Source organism: Nerophis ophidion, linkage group LG27 (assembly GCF_033978795.1).
Source record: "Nerophis ophidion isolate RoL-2023_Sa linkage group LG27, RoL_Noph_v1.0, whole genome shotgun sequence".
Classification (NCBI taxonomy): Eukaryota; Metazoa; Chordata; class Actinopteri; order Syngnathiformes; family Syngnathidae; genus Nerophis; species Nerophis ophidion.
The window spans coordinates 11,673,145-11,695,562 of record NC_084637.1 but is presented as its reverse complement, the minus strand read 5'-3'; the positions used below and the strand labels follow the sequence as shown (position 1 = coordinate 11,695,562).

General features: G+C 40.7%; 2 protein-coding genes and 1 non-coding gene across 4 annotated transcripts in view; 2 read left to right on the top strand and 1 right to left on the bottom strand.

The window, feature by feature from the left end:
* Positions 1 to 5,049: 5,049 nt before the first annotated feature.
* Positions 5,050 to 8,437, bottom strand: LOC133544564 (small integral membrane protein 11-like). Its single transcript, XM_061890045.1, has 3 exons — positions 8,274 to 8,437; positions 5,316 to 5,525; positions 5,050 to 5,228 (listed from the first exon to the last, which is right to left on the bottom strand). The coding sequence occupies exons 1-2, from the start codon at positions 8,286 to 8,288 to the stop codon at positions 5,337 to 5,339; spliced, it is 204 nt and encodes a 67-aa protein (XP_061746029.1). The 5' UTR covers positions 8,289 to 8,437; the 3' UTR covers positions 5,050 to 5,228; positions 5,316 to 5,336.
* LOC133544563 (vascular endothelial growth factor C-like) overlaps positions 8,368 to 22,418 on the top strand; it is a 43,331-nt gene continuing 29,280 nt past the window's right edge. The window contains exons 1-3 of one of the 2 annotated variants that reach the window (XM_061890043.1): positions 8,368 to 8,471; positions 11,411 to 11,560; positions 16,663 to 17,181. In XM_061890043.1, the coding sequence (XP_061746027.1) occupies positions 17,080 to 17,181 (102 nt within the window). In that variant the 5' untranslated portion in view covers positions 8,368 to 8,471; positions 11,411 to 11,560; positions 16,663 to 17,079. Of the gene's footprint in view, positions 8,472 to 11,410; positions 11,561 to 16,429; positions 17,182 to 22,418 lie in introns of those variants that run through there. The other variant, XM_061890044.1, reaches the window with a different exon arrangement.
* trnas-cga (transfer RNA serine (anticodon CGA)) lies at positions 8,805 to 8,886 on the top strand. The gene has a single exon. It is a non-coding gene; the product is annotated as a tRNA-Ser (tRNA).

Genomic DNA, 22,418 nt, shown 5'->3' with positions numbered 1-22,418 from the left:
AATATCTTCACCAGGAACTGAAAACATACAGTATAAGCAGATATTAATAGCAGTGTTGGATTGCAGGTGGTATAATTATGTCCAAAAGGATTTAGTCATGCAGACCTGCCAACTGCATCCATTTTGACCCTTTAATAGGGTTGTGTACTTTACTGCTCTCCGGGTATGCATATAACCCTCAATCAATCGTTTATTTATATAGCCCTAAATCATAAGTGTCTCAAAGGGCTGCACAAGCCACAACATCCGAGGTTCAGCGCCCACATATGGGCAAGGAAAAACTCTTTCCTGTATGTTTCTGTGTAAAGGCAGCACAGCTCCCTCCTTCCCATCCAAATGTGGATGACTTGCACCTCAAAAAACAAATACAACCGTGACCATACAGGCCAATGCTTCTCTACTATTTTCTGTCATGACCCAACATTTTAGCGATCATACCGAATTAAATTGCTATTGACAACTGTTTTTTAATAAGTACAACGCACTAAGTTAATTTTTTTTATATAATATCCCTAAGTAGACAAATACAATGAGCTACGATAACACCTGTACCAACTTAAACCAAGGGAACTGCACTCTTTCAAAAATGTCCTATCGTTCACAATCCTTGTGTAATACAAGAGCATGTTTTGTTCTTTTTTATGCATTCTAAGTAGTTTCTAAATGTTAGCTAAATTCTGCTAACAATGGCGCTAATAGTTAAGTCCATTCTCCCTAAAAAGCAATCTAAAAAAAATCCTAAGAACCCCAACATTTTATATATGTAATGTGTAACATGCACATTCATTATATGTAATATTTACAGATTGTGTTCATTTTAAGCATACGATGGCATATTTAATTTCACCTTCTACAACACTTAATCATGAAAATTTGTATAGGAAAACTAAGACTACGTTGGGACAAATGATGATCCAGATTGGTATATTTTTGAGCCCAAACATAAGGAGGATGAGCTACAAGTTTTTGAAGCTGTGCGCTAAACAGATCCAGCTGTAGCAAACCACTAAGCATCATTTAGCAGTACTATTAAGTGCTAATCAAGAAATAGAAACTGTTTACAATGTATGTAATATTCATATTTCTAAATGTATGACTTTCTTTTATATTTCAAAGCTCATTAGAGCCCACGCTAAACTTTTAAGTTAGGCTAAAGTATGTTGAATGTTGTCTGTCTGTGTTAGCTGACGTGTTTTATGCCAGTCCTTCTTTGTCTCATTTTGTCCACCAAACGTTTTATGCTGTGCGTGAATGCACAAAGGTGAGCTTTGACTTGTTGGAGTGTTAATCAGGCATGTTTGGTCAATCAATGACTGCAAGCTAATCGATGCTAACATGCTATTTAGGCTAGCCGTATGCCTTGTTTGTAGGTATATTTGAGCTCATTTAATTTACTTTACTTATGTCCTCTGCGTATTTACAAACTCCGTTTCCATATGCGTTGGGACCTTGTTTTATATGTAAATATAAACGGAATACAATGGTTTGCAAATCCTTTTCAACTCATATTCAGTTGAATGCACTACAAAGACAAGATATTAGATTTTTCAAACCCATAAACTTTTTTTTTTTGCAAATAATAGTTAGAATTTTAATGGCTGCAACACATGCCAAAGTAGTTGGGAAAATGCATGTTCACCACTGTTACATCACCTTTTTTTTTTTTTTTAAAAACACTCAAACGTTTGGGAGCTGAGGAAAATAATAATTGCTATTGCGACATCTAGTGGACACATTTAGAACCGCTGTTTCTTTCATTCAACAATTTTGGCTCAGTTTTATACTTTTATACACCCCTGGTCTAAGTTTAGGTTCAAATCAGACATGACACCTTTAATCAGGGGTGTCAAACTCATTTTAGATGGGGGGGCCACATGGAGAAAAATCTACTCCCAAATCGGCCGGACTGGTAAAATCACGGCACGTTAATTTAAAAATAAAGACAACTCCAGATTGTTTCCTTTGTTTAGAAAAGGAACAAGCACATTCTGAAAATGTACAAATCATAATGTTATTTTTTTTACTCTTACATGTTGTGATTAATAGTATTCTGTCTTTATTTGTCGTTATTTATACTTATTGAATAAAGTATGTGATAATGTTAATCAGTTAACTCATTGGTGTTCATTTTCACACGAATGTATACCACGTGACATATCTGCTTTTAGCTTTTTTAAAATTAATAAATAAAACTATACTTACATTTTAAAGGCCTGCTGAGATGAGATTTTCTTGTTCGAACGCGGGTGGCAGGTCCATTTTAGGTGTCGTGCTTGATCATTTCGCGATGTTGCCGTGTTTTTGCTGGGGGGATTTGGTGGAGAACATAGACGATAGGGTTTGCAGCTTTTGGTGCTAGTGGAGGGGCCTTGCCTGTACCGGAGGTGGCGGACGGTGTGTGCGTGGCGTCGCGGGTTGTGGAGCTCCTCACATCTGAACATTGTTTACGGTCATGGCCACCAGCGACGAAGGCGATTCGGACCGAGAGGGCGACGATTTCCCCATTGTTTGGGCGGGGATGGAGGATTTGTGGATGAGGAGGGTGAGAGTGAAGGACTAGAAAGGAAAACAAAAAAAGACTATACAGTGGGAGCGATTCAGATGTTATTGGACAAGTTTACTAGGATGGTTCTGGAAAGTCCCTTATCTGCTTATTGTGTTGCTAGTATTTTAGTGAGGTTATATGGTCGTACCTGTACAACCTGAAGGTCGGCCCCGCACCTTTCTTCAGCACCAGTCGACGGGTGGTGGCGATGCTCATTTCGGCCCTTCGCAAGGGACCCTTCTTCAAAACACGATCTTTCAAAATGATCGCTGCATAATAAACTGTACTTTGTGTGTGTGGTCCAATCCAACCGTGTTCGCTTGACCGCTCTGTTCCATAGTAAAGCTTGACTGTCATCTTTCGGGAATGTAAACAATGAAACACCGGCTGTGTTTGTTTTGTGGACTGGACTCTCGCGACTGTGTTGGATCCAGTTCTCATAGTCATCATTGTCACCGATGTCCCACTGCGTCATCATTGTCACCGACATCTCACTGGGTGTGAGTTTTCCTTGCCCTTATGTGGGCCTACCGAGGTTTGTGTTGTGGTTTGTGCAGCCCTTTGAGACACTAGTGATTTAGGGCTATATAAGTAAACATTGATTGATTGATTGATATGCTCTCACTGTTCATATCTTCGTGTTTAGAAGCATTATAATCCTCACAAAGGAAAATGTCTTTCTCGCCATCTTTGTGTCAAAGTCGACCAACTTCTCGGTTTATGGCCGCATTCTTCTATATAGGTGAGAGGCATGATCTATAATCCCAAAATAACTTTCACCAACTCAGAGGCGAGGCAGCAGGTCACGGCTCAATATGTCATAATACTGTAGTAGCATAATAAGTTAGTTGGCTCTCTGTGATCACGGCGCGGCTAAATACTTTGTCTGTGTTACTGCGATATTGTTATAAGCGCTTACTTTGTTAATTTTCAGGTCACGACATGAAATAAATATTGATTGCCGTTGTTAGAGCACTTTTATGGGTGCAGTAGAGTAAACCGAGTACTCCCATTAGCTGCATTGTATTTGCCACCTTGTACTTGCTGTATTTTACGACTTACAATGCATAAAAGAGACATGTTCATGTCTTACATAGATTGTGAATGATGGGCACGATTCCGAAAAAAAAAAAGCGCAGTTCCCCTTTAATTTTATTAACCCAAACTGTAATCAGTGATAAAAGTGGGGTGTTAGGCAGCAAACATGAAATGTAAAGAACCAGCTAAGTTTTTTGGCTTCATTTCCTGCTGTAATTACGGTGAATCCAAAGCCTGTATGCTTTGTCATACATCCAGCTCTTTTTATTGTGCTTATATCCTTAGCACTGACAACTCTTGTTTTCATTCCTGTCACTAATTTCTCCAACCTCTCCACCTTCATTAGCTCTGTACATGTGTTCCTGTGTACTTAGTGACTCTACCGTGCAGGACAGCGAGCCTGTTTATTAGTGAGTGCTTTTGTCACCTCGCTGCAGGGTTTTGTAATAAAATGAATACTAGGGTAGACACTAAATCCAAATCTCCCCTTGCCGCTCCAACCACACTGACACCTTCCCGCTACACCCCAGGAAGTCCCCAACTCATTCTTTGAAAACACCAGTATACATTAGGCTGATCAGTTGGGTTGTATGGCATTATTTCGTGTGTACATCTTGTTCAGAAGTTGTACAGCCCATCTCTGCGCATGCCACCTTCCCCCATTTACAATAATTTGCAGTAAAAATGACTTGTGCAATTTATATATTAAGTTTCAGGTGCAATGACAAGTCTTCAATTACCATCGACGTGCGGAAAAAGAAACTAAAAAGTCAGTCAACATGAATTGTGGGTGCTTAAAATTAACTTGACTGCGATCAAGTGTCCAAATTGGGCATAGGAAATAAAAAAGGGAAATGACATGTGATGAGAAAAGCTGAACAAAATACTAAGAATGTATTTTTTTTTGATAGCCTTTGTTTTTAGAATACCATATTTCCTTGAATTGCCGCAGGGCATATAGTATGCGCCTGCCTTGAATTACTGCCGGGTCAAACTCGCTTTCCGAAATAATTAGCGCATGCTTAGTATTACCACCTGGTCAAACTCGTGACGTCACGAGTGACACTTCCCCTGTCATCATTTTCATAATGGAAGAGGCTGATTTCAATACCGATAATTTGAAATTGCATGAAGGGAAGAAGATTAAAAGCGATTCAGTAAGATTTAAGGTCCAAGCTTACATCACACTCAATTTTTTACTGCATTTCTTTGGTAAGTGCCGGGGTGAGAAAAGGTTTTAAAATAATTAGCGCATGCTTACTTTTACCGCATGCCTTTGGTAAGTGCCGGAGTAAGATGAGGTTTTAAATTAATTAGCGCCCCGGCGGCAAGTCAAGGAAATACGGTATACCAAGTTTTTAAAGCTGCTCCGGAATAAAAACAAAATATATCCAAGGCTGGCAGGTGTGCAATGTAATACTGAGGTTTAATTATCCACCCACATTAATAATAAATACAAAAAAATCTAGCAGTGCAATACCAACATTTAATTAAACTACAAAAATGTTTTCAAAATTCAATAAATACATAATGTGACTTCAAGCAGGACGCAATATGTCAAATGTATCAAACTGACATGGTGAAGAGGATTTTATGGTGCAGTCTCACAACAGAGAAAAGTAGTGCTTGTGTTTCATTCTTTCCCCTGGAATGTGAAAGGAGAGTGAGGGTGAGACTCGGACCTGCCAGAAACATCAAGTTAATGCATGAAAAACCATGTCTGCTTTAGTACCAAATGTTTCCCTCGCTTGTCTCAGTCTTCCTTCAAGTTCTCGACGAGCTCTTGTGTCCGCTGGGCAAGCTTCTTCCTCTCCGCCTGCTGCAGCTTTAAGGCCGCATCGGCCTTTTTACTTTGGTAGATCTTCACCCCGGCGAAGCCCAAGCACAGGATGAGGGTTTTCAGCGCCAAGATGTACAACAGTATGGGTATGTTGTCCAAAACCTGGCAACAAACATACAGCAATGAAAGGCCTACTGATATGAGATTTTCTTATTCAAACGGGGATAGCAGGTCCATTCTATGTGTCATACTTGATCATTTCGCAATATTGCCATATTTTTGCTAAAATAATTTAGTTGAGAACATTGACGATAAAGTTTGCAACTTTTGGTCGCTAATAAAAAAAGCCTTGCCTGTACCGGAAGTAGCAGACAATGTGCGCGTGACGTCACGGGTTGTAGGGCCCCTCACATCTGAACATTGCTTATAATGTGAGCCACTAACAGTAGGAGCAATTCGGACCGAGAAAGCGAAGATTTCCCCATTAATTTGAGCGAGGATGAAAGATTAATGGATGAGGAAAGTTAGTGAAGCACTAAAAAAAAAAAAAGGTGACGGCAGTGGGAGCGATTCAGATGTTATTAGACACATTTACTAGGATAATTCTGGAAAATCCCTTATCTGCTTATTGTGTTAATAGTGTTTTAGTGAGATTATAAAGTCTTCCCTGAAAGTTGGAGGGCTGTGGTGAACACCAGTGTCTGAGAGAAGCTAATGGAGGAGCCAAGATCAGAGCTTCTTTTTTGACAGCTGCAGGAGGAGGTCGCATGATCCGCTAAAGTCCCCGGTAAGAGCCGACCTAATATCACAATTGGTTGACATGTGGTAGAGAAACATGTTCGCTTGACCGCTTCACAACAAACAAAGAAACACCGGCTGTGTTTCGGTTGCTAAAGGCAGCTGCAATCCACCGCTTTCCACCAACAGCATTCTTCCTTGATGTCTCCATTATTAATTGAACAAATTGCAAAAGATTCAGCAACACAGATGTCCAAAATACTGTGTAATTATGCCGTAAGTGGTGCTGGGCCGAAATGTCCGCTCCAACCAAGAACGTCACAAGCACGCGTCATCATTCCACGACGTTTTCAACAAGATACCTCGCGGGAAATTTAAAATTGCAATTTAGTAAACTAAACCGGACGTATTGTTGCAATGTTAAAGGCCTACTGAAATGAGATTTTCTTATTTAAACAGGGATAGCAGGTCCATTCTATGTGTCATACTTGATCATTTCGCGATATTGCCATATTTTTGCTGAAAGGATTTAGTAGAGAACATCCACTATAAAGTTGGCAACTTTTGGTTGCTAATAGAAAAGCCCTGCCTGTACCGGAAGTGTGTGCGCGTGACGTCACGAGTTGCAAGGCTCCACACATATTCACATTGTTTTTAATGGGAGCCACAAGCAGTAAAAGCTATTCGAACCGAGAAAACGACAATTTCCCCATTAAATTTGGGCGAGGATGAAAGATTTGTGTTTGAGGATATTGATAGCGAAGGACTCGAGAAAAAAAATATATATCAAGTTTAAAAAATTTAAAAAAAAGGCGATTGGATTGGGACAGGTTCAGATGTTTTTAGACGCATTAACTAGGATAATTCTGGGAAATCCCTTATCTTTCTATTGTGTTGCTAGTGTTTTAGTGAGTTTAATAGTACCTTATAGTCGGAGGGGTGTGTCCATGGGTGTCTCCGGAAAGAGGCGACTTTTAACCACAATTTTCTCACCAAAAACTGCTGGTTGACATTTGGTCGGGATCCATGTTTGCTTGACCGCTCTGATCCATAGTAAAGCTTCACCTCTGGGAAATTTAAACAAGGAATCACCGTGTGTTTGTGTGGCTAAAGCTTCCCAACTCCATCTTTCTACTTTAACTTCTCCAATATTTATTGAACAAATTGCAAAAGATTCAGCAACACAGATATCCAGAATACTGTGTAATTATGCGGTTAAAGCAGACTACTTTTAGCCGCGAGTCGTGCAGCGCTAATATTTCCTTAAAGTCCGTGACGTCACACGTTCACGTCATTGTTCCGCGACGTTTTCAACAAACTCGGCGGGAAATTTAAAATTGTAATTTAGTAAACTAAACCGGCTGTATTGGCATGTGTTGCAATATTAGTTTATATATCAATGATAAAATATTATCAGACTGGGTGGTCGGTAGTAGTGGGTTTCAGTAGGTCTATAAGTGATATTTCCCAAACGACGAGAGAAGAGTGTGGCGTGTGGTGGAATCTTTGTGGATGGAGTTCCACCTGGGAGGATCCTGGAAAATCAGGGGGGGGGGGGAGAAGCTAAATGTGTCCTAGTGTCAAAAGGGGGCGTGGACTTGTGTGAGAAAGCAAGGCAGCTGCACAGTCTAGGGGTGGACAATACTGACAACACCAGGATTAACTGATATCAAGCTTTTAACTTGAAATGTTTCAAGATCATTGAATAATTCAGGAATGTTGCTTTTATTTAATGTAGCGTATTTCTGAACGGAATAATAAGGCACATTATTGGTACTATTGGTGAACAATTATTTCCTAAATTTGGCATCGATACTATCAAGTCTTGGGTCGATCCTGCGTGACACGATCCTACATGCATTATCAACTCCTTTTTTTGCTGTATTAAATACTCGATATATATATATATATATATATATATATATATATATATATATATATATATATATATATATATATGTATTTACACATTATACACACTTTAACGAATAATACGCAACGCCATAAACGAATACCTTAATACTACGACGGCATCACGGCTTGATACATAAACTTAGCAAAAAAGCATTAGCATAACGCCTTCACAAGGCTTCGGTTTACCGGTTTGTAAAAAATAAACCCGCAACAGTGAGGTTGATGATGAACATGTACGTTGACTAACTATTGAATTACCTTCCAGTTGATCATTTTCGCTTGAGAAGTGTTCAACTTTGCCGACGGTGGACTGCACTTGGAGGACAACTTCCCGTCAAGAGGGCGGGGCTTATAGTTGCGTAGCCAATCATGAAGCGAACACAGTCGTGCTGCATTCCGGGTACCTGGGAGGAAAGCGAGTTGATTATTTGCACCGATTATTACATCTGTTAAATGGTGAGTTGAAATCCATTTTTTTGTTGAAATAAATTAACAACCAGAGCAACACAACCACTCAATGACCAATAAGTTATCTTGGACTGCAATATATATTTTTGGGTCGCCACTATTGTAAATTCCGAACACATATTTTTTTCTACAAGAACGCGCAGTTAATGGCTTTCCAAAATGGCGCGGGAATGTATATCAGAATCTGATTAAACTAATATAGGAAGCACCCGAGTGTCCATAAATTAAGAAGTGATACTTCGCTGTCTTATTAACTACGTCACGTAATCATCCCCGTGTTTCTGCCCACAAAAAACTAGTCAATGACCGACAATTTCTATAGTCACGGTGGCCGAGAGGTTAAGGCGTTGGACTCGAAATCCAATGGGGTTTCCCCGCACAGGTTCGAATCCTGTTCGTGACGTACTTTTTTTATTTTAAGACTGAAAGAAAAATATGTTTAAACGTCATTACATTTCAAATGTCACTTACTAACGACGCATAAACACAATGGTGTTAAAACTTGGGTGTATTACAAGCCCGCAGTCACCCGATGGCGCCAGAGGACAATTATGTTGCAATGTGGCGGCCTGTTGAGTAAAATATGAATGGTATGAAGTCATGACTTACACAGTTACATATAATCAACTCTACACTAAACACCGTTGTCCACTGCATAAAAAAGGACATAACTCATTGTAATGTATTGAATATATGTGTAAAAAAAAAAAAAATCAATCAATCATCCATCTTCTTCCGCTTATCCGAGGTCGGGTCCCGGGGGCAACAGCCTAAACAGGGAAACCCAGACTTCCCTCTCCCCAGCCACTTCGTCTAGCTCTTCCCGGGGATCCCCAGGCGTTCCCAGGCCAGCTGGGAGACATAGTCTTCCCAACGTGTCCTGGGTCTTCCCCGTGACCTCCTACCGGTTGGACGTGCCCTAAACACCTCCCTAGGGAGGCTTTCGGGAGGCATCCTGACCAGATGCCCGAACCACCTCATCTGGCCCCTCTTGATGTGGAGGAGCAGCGGCTTTACTTTGAGTTCCTCCCGGATGGCAGAGCTTCTCACCCTATCTCTAGGGGAGAGCCCCGCCACACGGCGGAGGAAACTCATTTTGGCCGCTTGTACCCGTGATCTTGTTCTTTCGCTCATGACCCAAAGCTCATGACCATAGGTGAGGATGGGAATATAGATCGACCGGTAAATTGAGAGCTTTGCCTTCCGGCTCAGCTCCTTCTTCACCACAACGGATCGATACAACGTCCGCAATACTGAAGACGCCGCACCAATCCGCCTGTCAATCTCACGATCCACTCTTCCCCCAATCGTGAACAAGACTCCGAGGTACTTTACCAACCGAGCTATACAGAGTTCAAGTGGCTGTGCCAACAACTTGAGGATTGCAGGTTCGATCTCCGCTTCCGCCATCCAAGTCAATGCCGTTGTGTCCTTGGGCAAGACACTTTACCCACTTGCTCCTAGTGCCACCCACACTGGTTTAAATGTAACTTAGATATTGGGTTTCACTATGTAAAGCGCTTTGAGTCACTTGAGGAAAAAGCGCTATATAAATATAATTCACTTCACTTCCACTTGGGGCAGGGCAATCAATCAATCAATGTTTATTTATGTAGCCCTAAATCACTAGTGTCTCAAAGGGCTGCACAAACCACAACATAAACCACAACGACATCCTCGGTAGAGCCCACATAAGGGCAAGGAAAACTCACCCCAGTGGGACGTCGGTGACAGTGACAATGATGACTATGAGAAACCTTGGAGAGGACCGCATATATGGGCAACCCCCTCACCCCTAGGGGACCGAAAGGAATGGATCTCGAGTTGGTCTAACATGATACATTGAAAGTTCAATCCATAGTGGATCCAACACAACTGTGAGAGTCCAGTCCAAAGTGGATCCAACACAGTAGCGAGAGTCCCGTCCATAGTGGAGGCGGATCAGCAGCGCAGAGATGTCCCCAGCGGATACACAGGTGAGTGGTCCATCCTGGGTCCCGACTCTGGACGAGCGGTCCATCCTGGGTCCCGACTCTGGACAGCCAGTACTTCATCCGTGGCCACCGGACCGGACCCCCTCCACAAGGAAGAGTGCCACAGAGGAGAAAAATAAAAGAAACGGCAGATCCACTGGTCTAAAAAGGGGGTCTATTTAAAGGCTAGAGTATACAAATGAGTTTTAAGGTGAGACTTAAATGCTTCCACTGAGGTGGCATCTCGAACTGTTACCGGGAGGGCATTCCGCAGTACTGGAGCCCGAACCCAGACTTTTTGGGGGCTGTAGGAATCACTAATATTTTGACAAATATCCATCCATCTTCTTCCGCTTATCCGAGGTTGGGTCGCGGGGGCAGCAGCCTAAACAGGGAAGCCCAAACCATCCACTCCCCAGCCACTTCGTCCAGCTCTTCCCAGGCCAGCCGGGAGACATAATCTTCCCAACGTGTCCTGGGTCTTCCCTGTAGCCTCCTACCGGTTGGACGTGCCCTAAACACCTCCCTAGGGAGGCGTTCGGGTGGCATCCATATGTCAAAATTAATGGCAGTTTTGTTGCTCCACAGACTAGTGTGCTGTGTAATTGAGGAAGATAATGGTTTCTACAAACAAATGTTGGTATCAAACAGATAACCACGTAATTCAGGGCCAGTATTACTGTTATGATTTACATTTTTTTTTTTTTTTTTTTACATTTTCCAAGTGCAATGAACTATCTAGCTTTGAATTTTTTGACCATGAATTTAATCAGAATAAAACAAGACAAAACATAAGCACAACAAAATAAGAGCATATAGTGCACTTTATCTTTTGCGCATAGTCCAAATCTTAATAGAAAACATATTAAAGTGTGCAGTGTGTGTGCTCCAAGGCCAGAAAATGCTCACGAGTGGGGCTGCATGCTTTTGATTACTTGTGCTTGACTTGTGCAGGACTTGAACTCCACGTCATGTCAGGTGGGAGGAAGAGGTGAGGAAGGGTCATCGATCTAAAGCCACCATTGAAAATGGAGAAAACGGAGGAAGCGGCTGTTCGTAGTTAGAGTTCAACATTAACGCACACAGGGGAGCAATAGGAGGCAGGTATGTAAGAAAATAAGACAAAAGTTGAACCACTTTCTGTCCAAGGCGGGCATGTTGTAAAAACAGATCTATAATATCTTGTTATATGTCTAAAGCTCAGTTGATAAGACGGAGACAGCAATGACTGGAATGTGGAATTTGTCTTGCACAGATTTCAACACACGAAGCATACCTGCATGCAGACACTTGCCACCGTGTGCATGCATGTGCATCTCTAATCCTTGAAAAGGCTGCCGAAGGGGGGGGAAAAAAAAAAAAGCGGATGTTTTTTTTTTTTTCTCCCCCCAGCCAAGCAGTTCCCAGACACTCCCCTTTCTCACAGCTTGGATGTCTCTCTTGTCTTTTTCATGTCTGGTCCGTCCCCATAATATATGCCGCCGTCCTGCTTCACCTTGGAAGGTTGTGTATGTGTGTGTGTGTGTGTGTTCTGGCAATGCTTACTTAATGGGGACATCGCTCTGTTTACACCAGACCTGGGCAAATTAAGGCCCGGGGGCCACATGCGGCCCGCTGAGCTTTTCAATCTGGCCCGCCGGACATTCCTAAATATTTTTTTTTAGATCTTTAAAATAAAAAGTGTAGCTGCCATTATGATGTGCAGTAATCTGCGCTTAAGGTAAATGCTGATTATCGGTCCTGCTAGACACCGACCTCTATTTAATAATACAACTTTAACATTTGACAATAAAACAATTAAACAAGGCGACTCGGTAAAAAATCTGGGTATTACCTTCGACCCAACTCTCTCCTTTGAGTCACACATTAAAAGCGTTACTAAAACGGCCTTCTTTCATCTCCGTAATATCGCTAAAATTTGCTCCATTTTGTCCACTAAAGACCCTGAGATCATTATCCATGCGTTTGTTAGGTCTTGTCTCGATTACTGTAACATATTATTTTCGGGTCTCCCCATGTCTAGCATTAAAAGATTACAGTTGGAACAAAATGCGACTGCTAGACTTTTGACAAGAACAAGAAAGTTTGATCATATTACGCCTGTACTGGCTCACCTGCACTGGCTTCCTGTGCACTTAAGATGTGACTTTAAGGTTTTACTACTTGCGTATAAAATACTACACGGTCTAGCTCCAGCCTATTTTGCCCATTGTATTGTACCATATGTCCCGGCAAGAAATCTGCGTTCAAAAGACTACGGCTTATTAGTGATTGCCAGAGCCCAAAAAAAGTCTGCGGGCTATAGAGCGTTTCCCGTTCGTGCTCCAGTACTCTGGAATGCCCTCCCGGTAACAGTTCGAGATCCTACCTCAGTAGAACTCATTTGTATACTCTAGCCTTTAAGTAAACACCTTTTTTAGACCAGTTGATCTGCCCTTTTTTTTCTTTTTCTCCTCTGTCCCCCTCTCCCTTGTGGAGGGGGTCCGGTCCGGTGACCATGGATGAAATACTGGTTGTCCAGAGTCAGGACCCAGGATGGACCGCTCGCCTGTGTATCGGTTGGGGACATCTATGCGCTGCTGATCCGCCTCCGCTTGGGATGGTTTCCTGCTGGCTCCACTGTGGACGGGACTCTCGCTACTGTGTTGGATCCACTTTGGACTGGACTGTCACGGTTATGTTGGATCCACTATGGATTGAACTTTTACAGTATCATGTTAGACCCGCTCGACATCCATTGCTTTCGGTCCCCTGGGGGTGAGTTTTCCTTGCCCTTATGTGGGCTCTACCGAGGATGTCGTAGTGGTTTGTGCAGCCCTTTGAGACACTAGTGATTCAGGGCCATATAAATAAACATTGATTGATTGATCTAATTAGTTACTATGTTAATCTACGTCACAGCAGCTCAGACGAGGCACCAAGCAGTGTGGGTGGGAAGCGTTTCCACAGACGCAGAAGGAGCTTTTCACAACAAAGTTCTAAAGCTTAGTGATATATAGAATAGAATAAAAAGTACTTTATTAATCCCTGGGGGAAATTCATCAAATATCTGATACATCATATTGTAGGTGGGTTTATTGTGTATTCTTCGCGTTTATATTTCACTGTTTGTTGCATTTCTGTTGCGTTTCAGTTGATTGTAAAATATGTCGATCGAAAGGGGGTGTGACATTCATACGTTAATATGCAGTGTTTTATCATTCATAGAAAAATTTAAAAAATCCATTCCGTTTTTTAAGGCGGTCTGTCATAACGTTTTTAGCATTCAATCAGACATTGTGAGGTTTTGTATTAGTGTTCATAAAAATAGATATACCAGCCCCCAGACACATTTTTTCCCCTCAAAATGTGGCCCCGGAGTCAAAATAACTGCCCAGGCCTGGTTTACACAGTCACCTTTAGGGGACCTCCGACGGTATGGGGACAAAAAAAAAAAACAGGTCCCATAAAGGGAAACCTTTTTAAATGATAGTCGGATCCAATCTGAAGACGCCTAAGTGATTTTTAAGCTTTGGCCCATAAAATATGTCGATGGAAAGGGGGTGTGACATTCATATGTTGTCAATGTTCACTGTTTTATCGTTCATAGAAAAATGGAAAAATTCCATACTGGTTTTTAAGGCGGTCTGTCATAACGTTTTTAGTATTCAATCAGACATTATTGTGAGGTTTTGTATTAGTGTTCCAAAAATAGATATACCGGCCCCCAGACACATTATTTTCCCTAAATGTGGCCCCCCCGAGTCAAAATAATTACCCAGGCCTGGTTTACACAGTCACCTTTAGGGGACCTCCGACGGTATGGGGACAAAAAAAACAGGTCCTCTAAAGGGAAACCTTTTTAAATGATAGGCGTCTTCGGATTGCATCTAAGTGATTTTTAGGCTTTGGCCCATAAAACATGTTTACTGGTTAGTTTGAGTGTGAGACATTTGCACAGCAGCCCCTCATCGGGCTGAAAGTGGTACTGCACTCGCTGCTTTTTTACGTACCTGTGTGAATTATGCAAAATTATTTAAATGTGGTCCCCATGAACCGTATTAACCTTTTTTCCCCAGGATCCCATGTAAGAATGATCAGCACATTACTTAATTAATCCAGAGATTAAAGAGGTGTATGTGGCTACTTTAAAGGCCTACTGAAACCCACTACTACCGACCACGCAGTCTGATAGTTTATATATCAATGATGAAATATTAACATTGCAACACATGCCAATACGGCCTTTTTAGTTTACTAAATTGCAATTTTAAATTTCCCGCAAAGTGTCGTGTTGAAAACGTCGCGGTATGATGACGTGTGCGTTTGACGTCTCGGGTTGTAGCGGACATTATTTTCCAGCCTGATCCAAGCTATAAGTAGTCTGCTTTAAACGCATAATTACACAGTATTCTGGAAATCTGTGTTGCTGAATCTTTTGCAATTTGTTCAATTAATAATGGAGAAGTCAAAGTAGAAAGATGGAGGTGGGAAGCTTGTTTCCTTGTTTAAAATTCCCGAAGGTGAAGCTTTACTATGGATCAGAGCGGTCAAGCGAACATGGATCCCGACTACAAGTCAACCGGCAGTTTTATGTGAGAAAATTGTGGTAATAAGTCGGCTCTTACCGGAGATATCAGCGGAGCTTCCGTCCTGCTGCAGCTGCGTGACTTCCCTCAAAGACTCTGGCGGTCAACACACCCGCGGCCACACCCCTCCGACTTTCAGGTACTATTTAATCTCACTAAAACACTAGCAACACAATAGGCAGATGAGGAATTTTCCAGAATTATCCTAGTAAATGTTTCTAATAACAACTGAATCGCTCCCACTGCAATCGCCTTTTTTTTTCTCTTTTCTTCTAGTCCTTGTTTACCTGTATCTCATCTTTTTTGTAAGGGCGCTGGACGCTGGCAGACCCGTCAGCGATCCTGTTCTGTCTCCCTGTAATGTTTGTCTGATCTTGAATGGGATTGTGCTGAAAATTTTAATTTTCCTGAAGGAACTCTCCTGACGGAATAAATAAAGTACTATCTAATCTAATCTAATCTAGTCCTTCACTCTAAATTTCCTCATCCACAAATCTTTGATCCTCGCTCAAATTAATGGGGAAATTGTCGCTTTCTCGGTCCGAATAGCTCTAGCGTCTGCTGGCTATGATTATAAACAATGTGAGGAGCTCTACAACCCGTGACGTCACACGCACATCGTCTGCTACTTCCGGTACAGGCAAGGCTTTTTTATTAGCGACCAAAAGTTGCGAACGTTATCGTCGATGTTCTCTACTAAATCCTTTCAGCAAAAATATGGCAATATCGCGAAATGATCAAGTATGACACGTAGAATGGACCTGCTATCCCCGTTTAAATAAGAAAATCTCATTTCAGTAGGCTTTTAACTATTTTTTTTAATGCCTCCACAACTTGCAGAAAGGGTGGCCCCCACAAGTGATAATCAGAAACATGGTCCCCATTCCAAATAATAACCAGTATGTGTGTGTGCATGTGTGTGGAGGGGAGGGGGGTTGGAAGACAATAACTCAAAGTCAGGTTTCTGCCGTCCACCTTTCCTCCTCCTCCTCCTGTGACACACATGCCCCCAGCCTTGGGGCACTCATGGAAGTATGCAAAGCATGACCTTGCACTAAAAGCACCGTCTGGGGGGGGGGGCGGGGGGGTCGCTTCATTTCTCCTGTGAGGAAGAAGCGCGGCAGAATGATGTAAAGCAGAAACCGCCAAAAAAAAAAAAAGTATTAACGTCCAATAAAAAGGCACTTAGAGGCGGAGGTGAGCGCGTACTATTTCAACGGCTTTAAGATGTGAGGAATGTGGGGTAAAAATAGTGGAAATCCTTGAAGGAGACATGCAATTTCTTTAGGAAAAATAAAAAAAAATAAAATAAAGAGGAAACGAGCGAGTGGCAGTATAACCAGTTATCATGCATAAATCATCCCGCAGATACCGGGCTCCACCCACCAGCTCTGAGCCTTCCAGTCTGGTATTCTTTCTCCTTCACTCCTCCTAGACGTCTGCATGCAGCTTCTCCTCACTCCTCCACCACATGACACTTTCAAACCCTGCAACAACAAAACGACAACCCGCCATCTACATTTTTTTTGTTATTTGGAATTACTTCTTCTTGGGGAACTCTCTCTGATGCTCCGATTCTGACTTGTGTCTTCCTTTTTTTAAGGTTTTTTTTTTTTTTTTTTCTTTTTTTCCTTGAAGATTTGTTGAGGAAGAGACGGCGGGTGTGAGCTGGAGACAAACGGGAGGGAAGAGCACAGCTGCTGCCGTCTGAGGAGAAAATACAAATAAAGATAAAGAAGTGTGAAGGGCGACGGGACGGCCGCTCTCAGCTGACGTCCCACCTGAGGTGACGCACGCCGACAGAGGAGCCGCGCCGTGACCCGCAGAAGACCTTCTCTTCACCATGCTGGATTCAACTCGCTTCCCAGATTCAAGCAACCTGCGCCGGAAGAGCAACTTTGTCCCCGGCTAGACATGACTGAAGGAGACCGTCTCAGCTTGTGACAACCTCGTCCTCCTCCTCCTTTTTCTTCTTCCTCTACCCTTACTTTCACTTCAGCTGCCCTCTCCTGCTCGGAACTCTCAGCAGATCCTCATCTCCACCTCCTCCTCACTATGTGGATACCAGCTGTGCTCCTATGGATTCTTAATGCCAGCAACTTGTGCTCAGGACAAGACTACATGGACTACTACCCATCCAAGGACATGGGCACCCAGGTAAGAACCACACTGGAGCTGAACCTCAGTACATCTCACACATGGCTTGTCAGGATACCCTTAATTTCACCACTCACTACCAAAGGAGACAAACAGTAGAAAATGGATGGATGGAATACAGATAACATTCTCCATACCACCATTGAAATAAACAACAAAGCCAAGTACCCTATTTTTCAGACTATACATCTCAGTTTTTTTCATAGTTTGGCTGGGGGTGCGACTTATACTCAGGAGCGACTTATGTGTGAAATTATTGACACATTACCGTAAAATATCAAATAATATTATTTAGCTCATTCACGTAAGAGACTAGACGTATAAGATTAATGGGATTTAGCAATTAGGAGCGACAGATTTGGTAAACGTATAGCATGTTCTAAATGTTATAGTTATTTGAATGACTCTTACCATAATATGTTACATTAACATACCAGGCACCTTCTCTTATTTATGCGTCATATAACATACATTACCATTTTATTACTTCCAATTACCACTTAGTTCCATTTACCATGAATTGATTAACGTGGACCCCGACTTAAACAAGTTCAAAAACGTATTCGGGTGTTACCATTTAGTGGTCAATTGTACGGAATATGTACTGAACTGTGCAATCTACTAATGAAAGTTTCAATCAACAATCAATCAAAAACACTTATTCAGCCAGTTGTTCACTATTTTTTATATATTTTAAATTGTCTTTCAAATGTCTATTCTTATTTATTTTTATCAAATAAATGTCCCCAAACAATGCGACTTATATAGTTTTTTTTTTCCTTCCTATTCATTTTCGACAGATGCGACTTATATTCTGGAGCGATTTATACTCGGAAAAATACGGTACTTTTAAATCCACTAAACCAGGGGTAGGGAACCTGTGGCTCTTTTGATGACTGCATCTGGCTCTCAGATAAATTTTAGCTGACATTGCTTAACACGGTAAGTAATGAATAATTCCGCTGGTAATCACAGTGTCAAAAATAACGTTAAAAATATAAAACATTCGCATGCATTTTAATCCTTCCATCCGGTTTCTACCGCACCTGTTCAAGAAGTCGCTTTAATGGTAAGAAGTTTTTTATTTATTGTTGTTTAGCTTCAGAATAACAATGTTATTAAAAAAGAATAAGAGACTTATTATACTCTAAAAATGTTGGTCTTATTTAAAAATACACGCATTTGGTTGTATTCAGTCTTTAAAAAATATATTATATGGCTTTCACGGAAATACTTTTGAAAATATTTGGCTTGTATGGCTCTCTCAGCCGAAAAGGTTCCCGACCCCTGCACTTCACCATTAAAAAACACTTCAAAGTGTCGTGTATTTAAAATCTTTTTGCACACATCGGAGCTGCCAAAATGCACAGGTGAAACTCCAAAAATATCGTGCAATTACCTTGACAAGGTGAAAGTAATTTATGACATAGGCTCCTAACATGCAACTCAGTTATTTCAAGACTTATTTTAATATAATTTTGATGATTATTACTTACAGCTTCGGAAAAACAAACATTGAAAATGTCGGAAAATTTAAAGATTTCAAAAACTTTAAGCCACTTTGGACTGGACTTTCACAATATTATGTTAGACCAAGGGGTCTGCAACCTGCGGCTCTTTAGTGCCTCCTTAGTGGCTCCCTGGAGCTTTTCAAAAATGTATGAAAGATAAAAAAAAGATGGGGAAAAATATATTTTTGTTTTAATAGGGTTTCTATACGAGGACAATCCCACTATTAATAGTAAACATGCTTTTCTGATGAGAGTATTTGGCGAGTGCCATTTTGTCCTACTAATTTTGGCATTCCTTGAACTCACCGGAGTTCTTGTTTTATGCCACTCTTTCTTTGTCTCATTTTGTCCACCAAAATATTTATGCTGTGTGTGAATGAACAAATGTGAGCTTTGTTGATGTTATTGACTTGTGTGGAATGCATGACTTCAAGCGAATCAATGCTAACATGGTATTTAGGATAGCATTAGATTAGATTAGATAGATAGTACTTTATTTATTCCTTCAGGAAAATTACAATTTTCATACTTATATACATATTGCATCATTAAGCCTCACTTGTATGTATATTTGAGCTCATTTAATTTCCTATGTCCTCTGTCTATTTAATTAATATCTGTATCTCTCGTGACATATTATCTGTATTGGTTGCATTTCTGATAGTTGCTTGTGTGCCATGTTGTTCCAGACCACAGCAAACATTACCCAGCTTGCATATATTGTCATAAATCCATTCAAAGAAGACAGCCCGCCATTTTCTTTAACTTGGACCTTTGGCCATTCTAAGCCAGTAATATCTAAACATTATCTCATCCTCTAAGAAGCCTCTGTTTTACTAATGTTTTCCAATTTTGTAAAAATGGGTAGAACAAATATTATATTTCAACATGTCTGTCAATGAAGATTTGTGTCAGCCTGTGACACAGTTATTTTGATAGTAGGCTAACATAGCTAATATAGACACTTACGTCATGTGTTGCCCTCATTATAACACTTATATATGGCTTTTCATTTTTTGCGACTCCAGACAATTTTTAAAAAATATATTTTTGGTCCAATATGGCTCTTTTAACATTTTGGGTCGCCGACCCCTTTGTTAGACCCACTCAACGTCCTATGCACCGGTTTCCCCTAGTTACCCACATTTGCGGTCCTCTCCAAGGTTTCTCATAGTCATTCTCATCGACGTCCCACTGGGTTGTGAGTTTTTCCTTGCCCTTATGTGGGTGCTGAGCCATGGATGTCGTTATGGTTTGTGCAGCCCTTTGAGACACTTGTGATTTAGGGCTATATAAATACACATTGATTGATTGACATTGATAAACCATGAGTATCAAAATGATAAAAGCTTGACGTATCTCACTTTGTAGGTACAGTCTTTATGTGACATTAGTTTCACATTTGAAGTTGCATTGCTGAAATGAATGGACTTTTACATGATATTCAAACTTTTTAAGCTTCACCTTCTAATGATGCGTTCCAAAAAGAACAGCAGTGGTTTATAATCTCCCAAACAGACAATAATCTGCTAATGAATATGGTAAAAAAATAACAATAGTTAACTATAGTACATTCTAAAAAGAACAGCAGTGGTTTATAATCACCCAGAATATCAAAACAAACAATCTGCTAATGAATATGGTAAAAAAATAACAATAGTTAACTATAGTACATTACAAAAAGAACAGTAGTGTCTTATAATCTCCCAGTATATATATAAAAAAAAAAAAAACGATATGGTGAAAAAATAACAATTCTATACTATTTTACATTCTAAAATCAACAACAGTAGCATGGAGATTGCAAGTATATCAAATAAACAATATTGTTATTCACAATCTCTCAATATGGTGGTAGTGTGACGTCATTTGTAATGAAATAGGTGAATAAAAAGGCTCAAATATATATTTCAAGAGAACTGTTTTAGTCATTATTAGTATCAGCATTTAAGCCTTTTCTCAGTACCTTTGCTCTATTTTTCTGTTTTGGCTTATTATATTTTTGCAACGTGCCACCGGCCCTCAAAAAAAAAAAAGAGCTACGTTCAGCAAAACACTTTGCCTTCCTGGTGAAATAAGTAAACCAGTAGTGTTCAACTTCAAAGTGTTGCCAAACAAGTTCTCTTTGTCAGCACTTATGGAAGTAATGAAGGTTTGGTTTTCTGCACAATGTGGTAATGGACACTCTCTAGGCTTGTGGTGGCGGACCTGTTCTCTCAGTTGGGCTGCGAATACTTTCGTGATCGCTTGTTTTTGATTACCAAATAAATGCATGACGCAGGATACACCTTTTCACTTTTAACATGTACCTGTATCGCTAAATATAATAAAGTCGCCAAAGTGCATCACAGATCAATTCTGCCATGTCTTATGTCAGACTTGGGCAAATTAAGGACCGGGGGCCACATGCACCCTGTTAAGCTTTTCATTCTGGCCCGCTGGACATTCCCAAATATTTCTTTTAGATCTTTAAGATGGAAAGTGTAGCTGCCATTATGATGTGCAGTGATGTTTTCTAATGACCGTAAGTCTTAAACTATACAACATATTTCAATGGTTGGAATCTGCGCTTTTGCATGATATTTTAGTGACTAGTGTTGTCCTGATATTATTTTGATACTTTTCGGTACTTTGATGCTTTTCTAAATAAAGGGGACTAGAAAAAAATGGCATTATTAGCTTTATTTTAACAAAAAATCGGACCGGTACTTTTCAGAGGCGGTATGGTACCAAATATGATACATTAGTATCGTGGTACTATACTAATACCCGTATACCGTACAACCCTACTAGTTACTATGGTGATCTACGTCACAGCAAGTCAGACGAAGCACCAAGCAGTGTGGGTGGGGAGCATTTCCAAAGAGTGTTTCCAGAGCGGCCGGCCTGAAATATGGGTGTCAGGGACGGACGTAGGAGATTTTTACTAGAAAGTTCTAAAGCTTAGTGTTGTATCACATATATCAGATTGGAGATGATCTTTTGTTTTTTTACCCTACACGTTTACATTTCGCTGAGTTTGTTGAATTTTTGTTGCATTTGGCTTGAAATATGTAGATTGAGAGGGGGTGCGACATTCATAGGTTGTCAATATTCAAGGCTTTATCGTTCATAGAAAAAAATATAAATTCCATTCCGTTAAGGCGGTCTGTCATAACATTTTTAGCATTCAATCAGACTTTATTGTGAGGTTTTGTATTATTTTCCTAAAATAGATAAACCAGTTCCCAGACAGATTTTTTTTCTCGAAGTTTGGCCCCCCGAGTCAAAATAATTGCTAGAAAACCAGGCGTGTATTGAGGTGTGTTGTGAAGCGGAGTTACGCCACACCTGCAGTTACTCCACACTGCCACACTTCCATTATCATAAAGAGGACGAGAAAAAAATGGCATTATTGGCTTTATTTTAACAAAAAATCTTAGGGTGTGGCGGACCGGTACTTTTCAGAGACGGTATGGCACCAAATATGATTCATTAGTATCGTGGTACTATACTAATACCCGTATAACGTACAACCCTACTAGTTACTATGGTAATCTACGTTACAGCAGGTCAGACGAAGCACCAAGCAGTGTGGGTGGGGAGCGTTTCCACAGAGTGTTTCCATAGCTTGAAATGTGGGTGTCAGGGACAGACGTGGAAGGAGATTTTTACAAGAAAGTTCTAAAGCTTAGTGACGTATCACATATATCAGATTTTTTTTTTACCCTTCACGTTCATATTTCG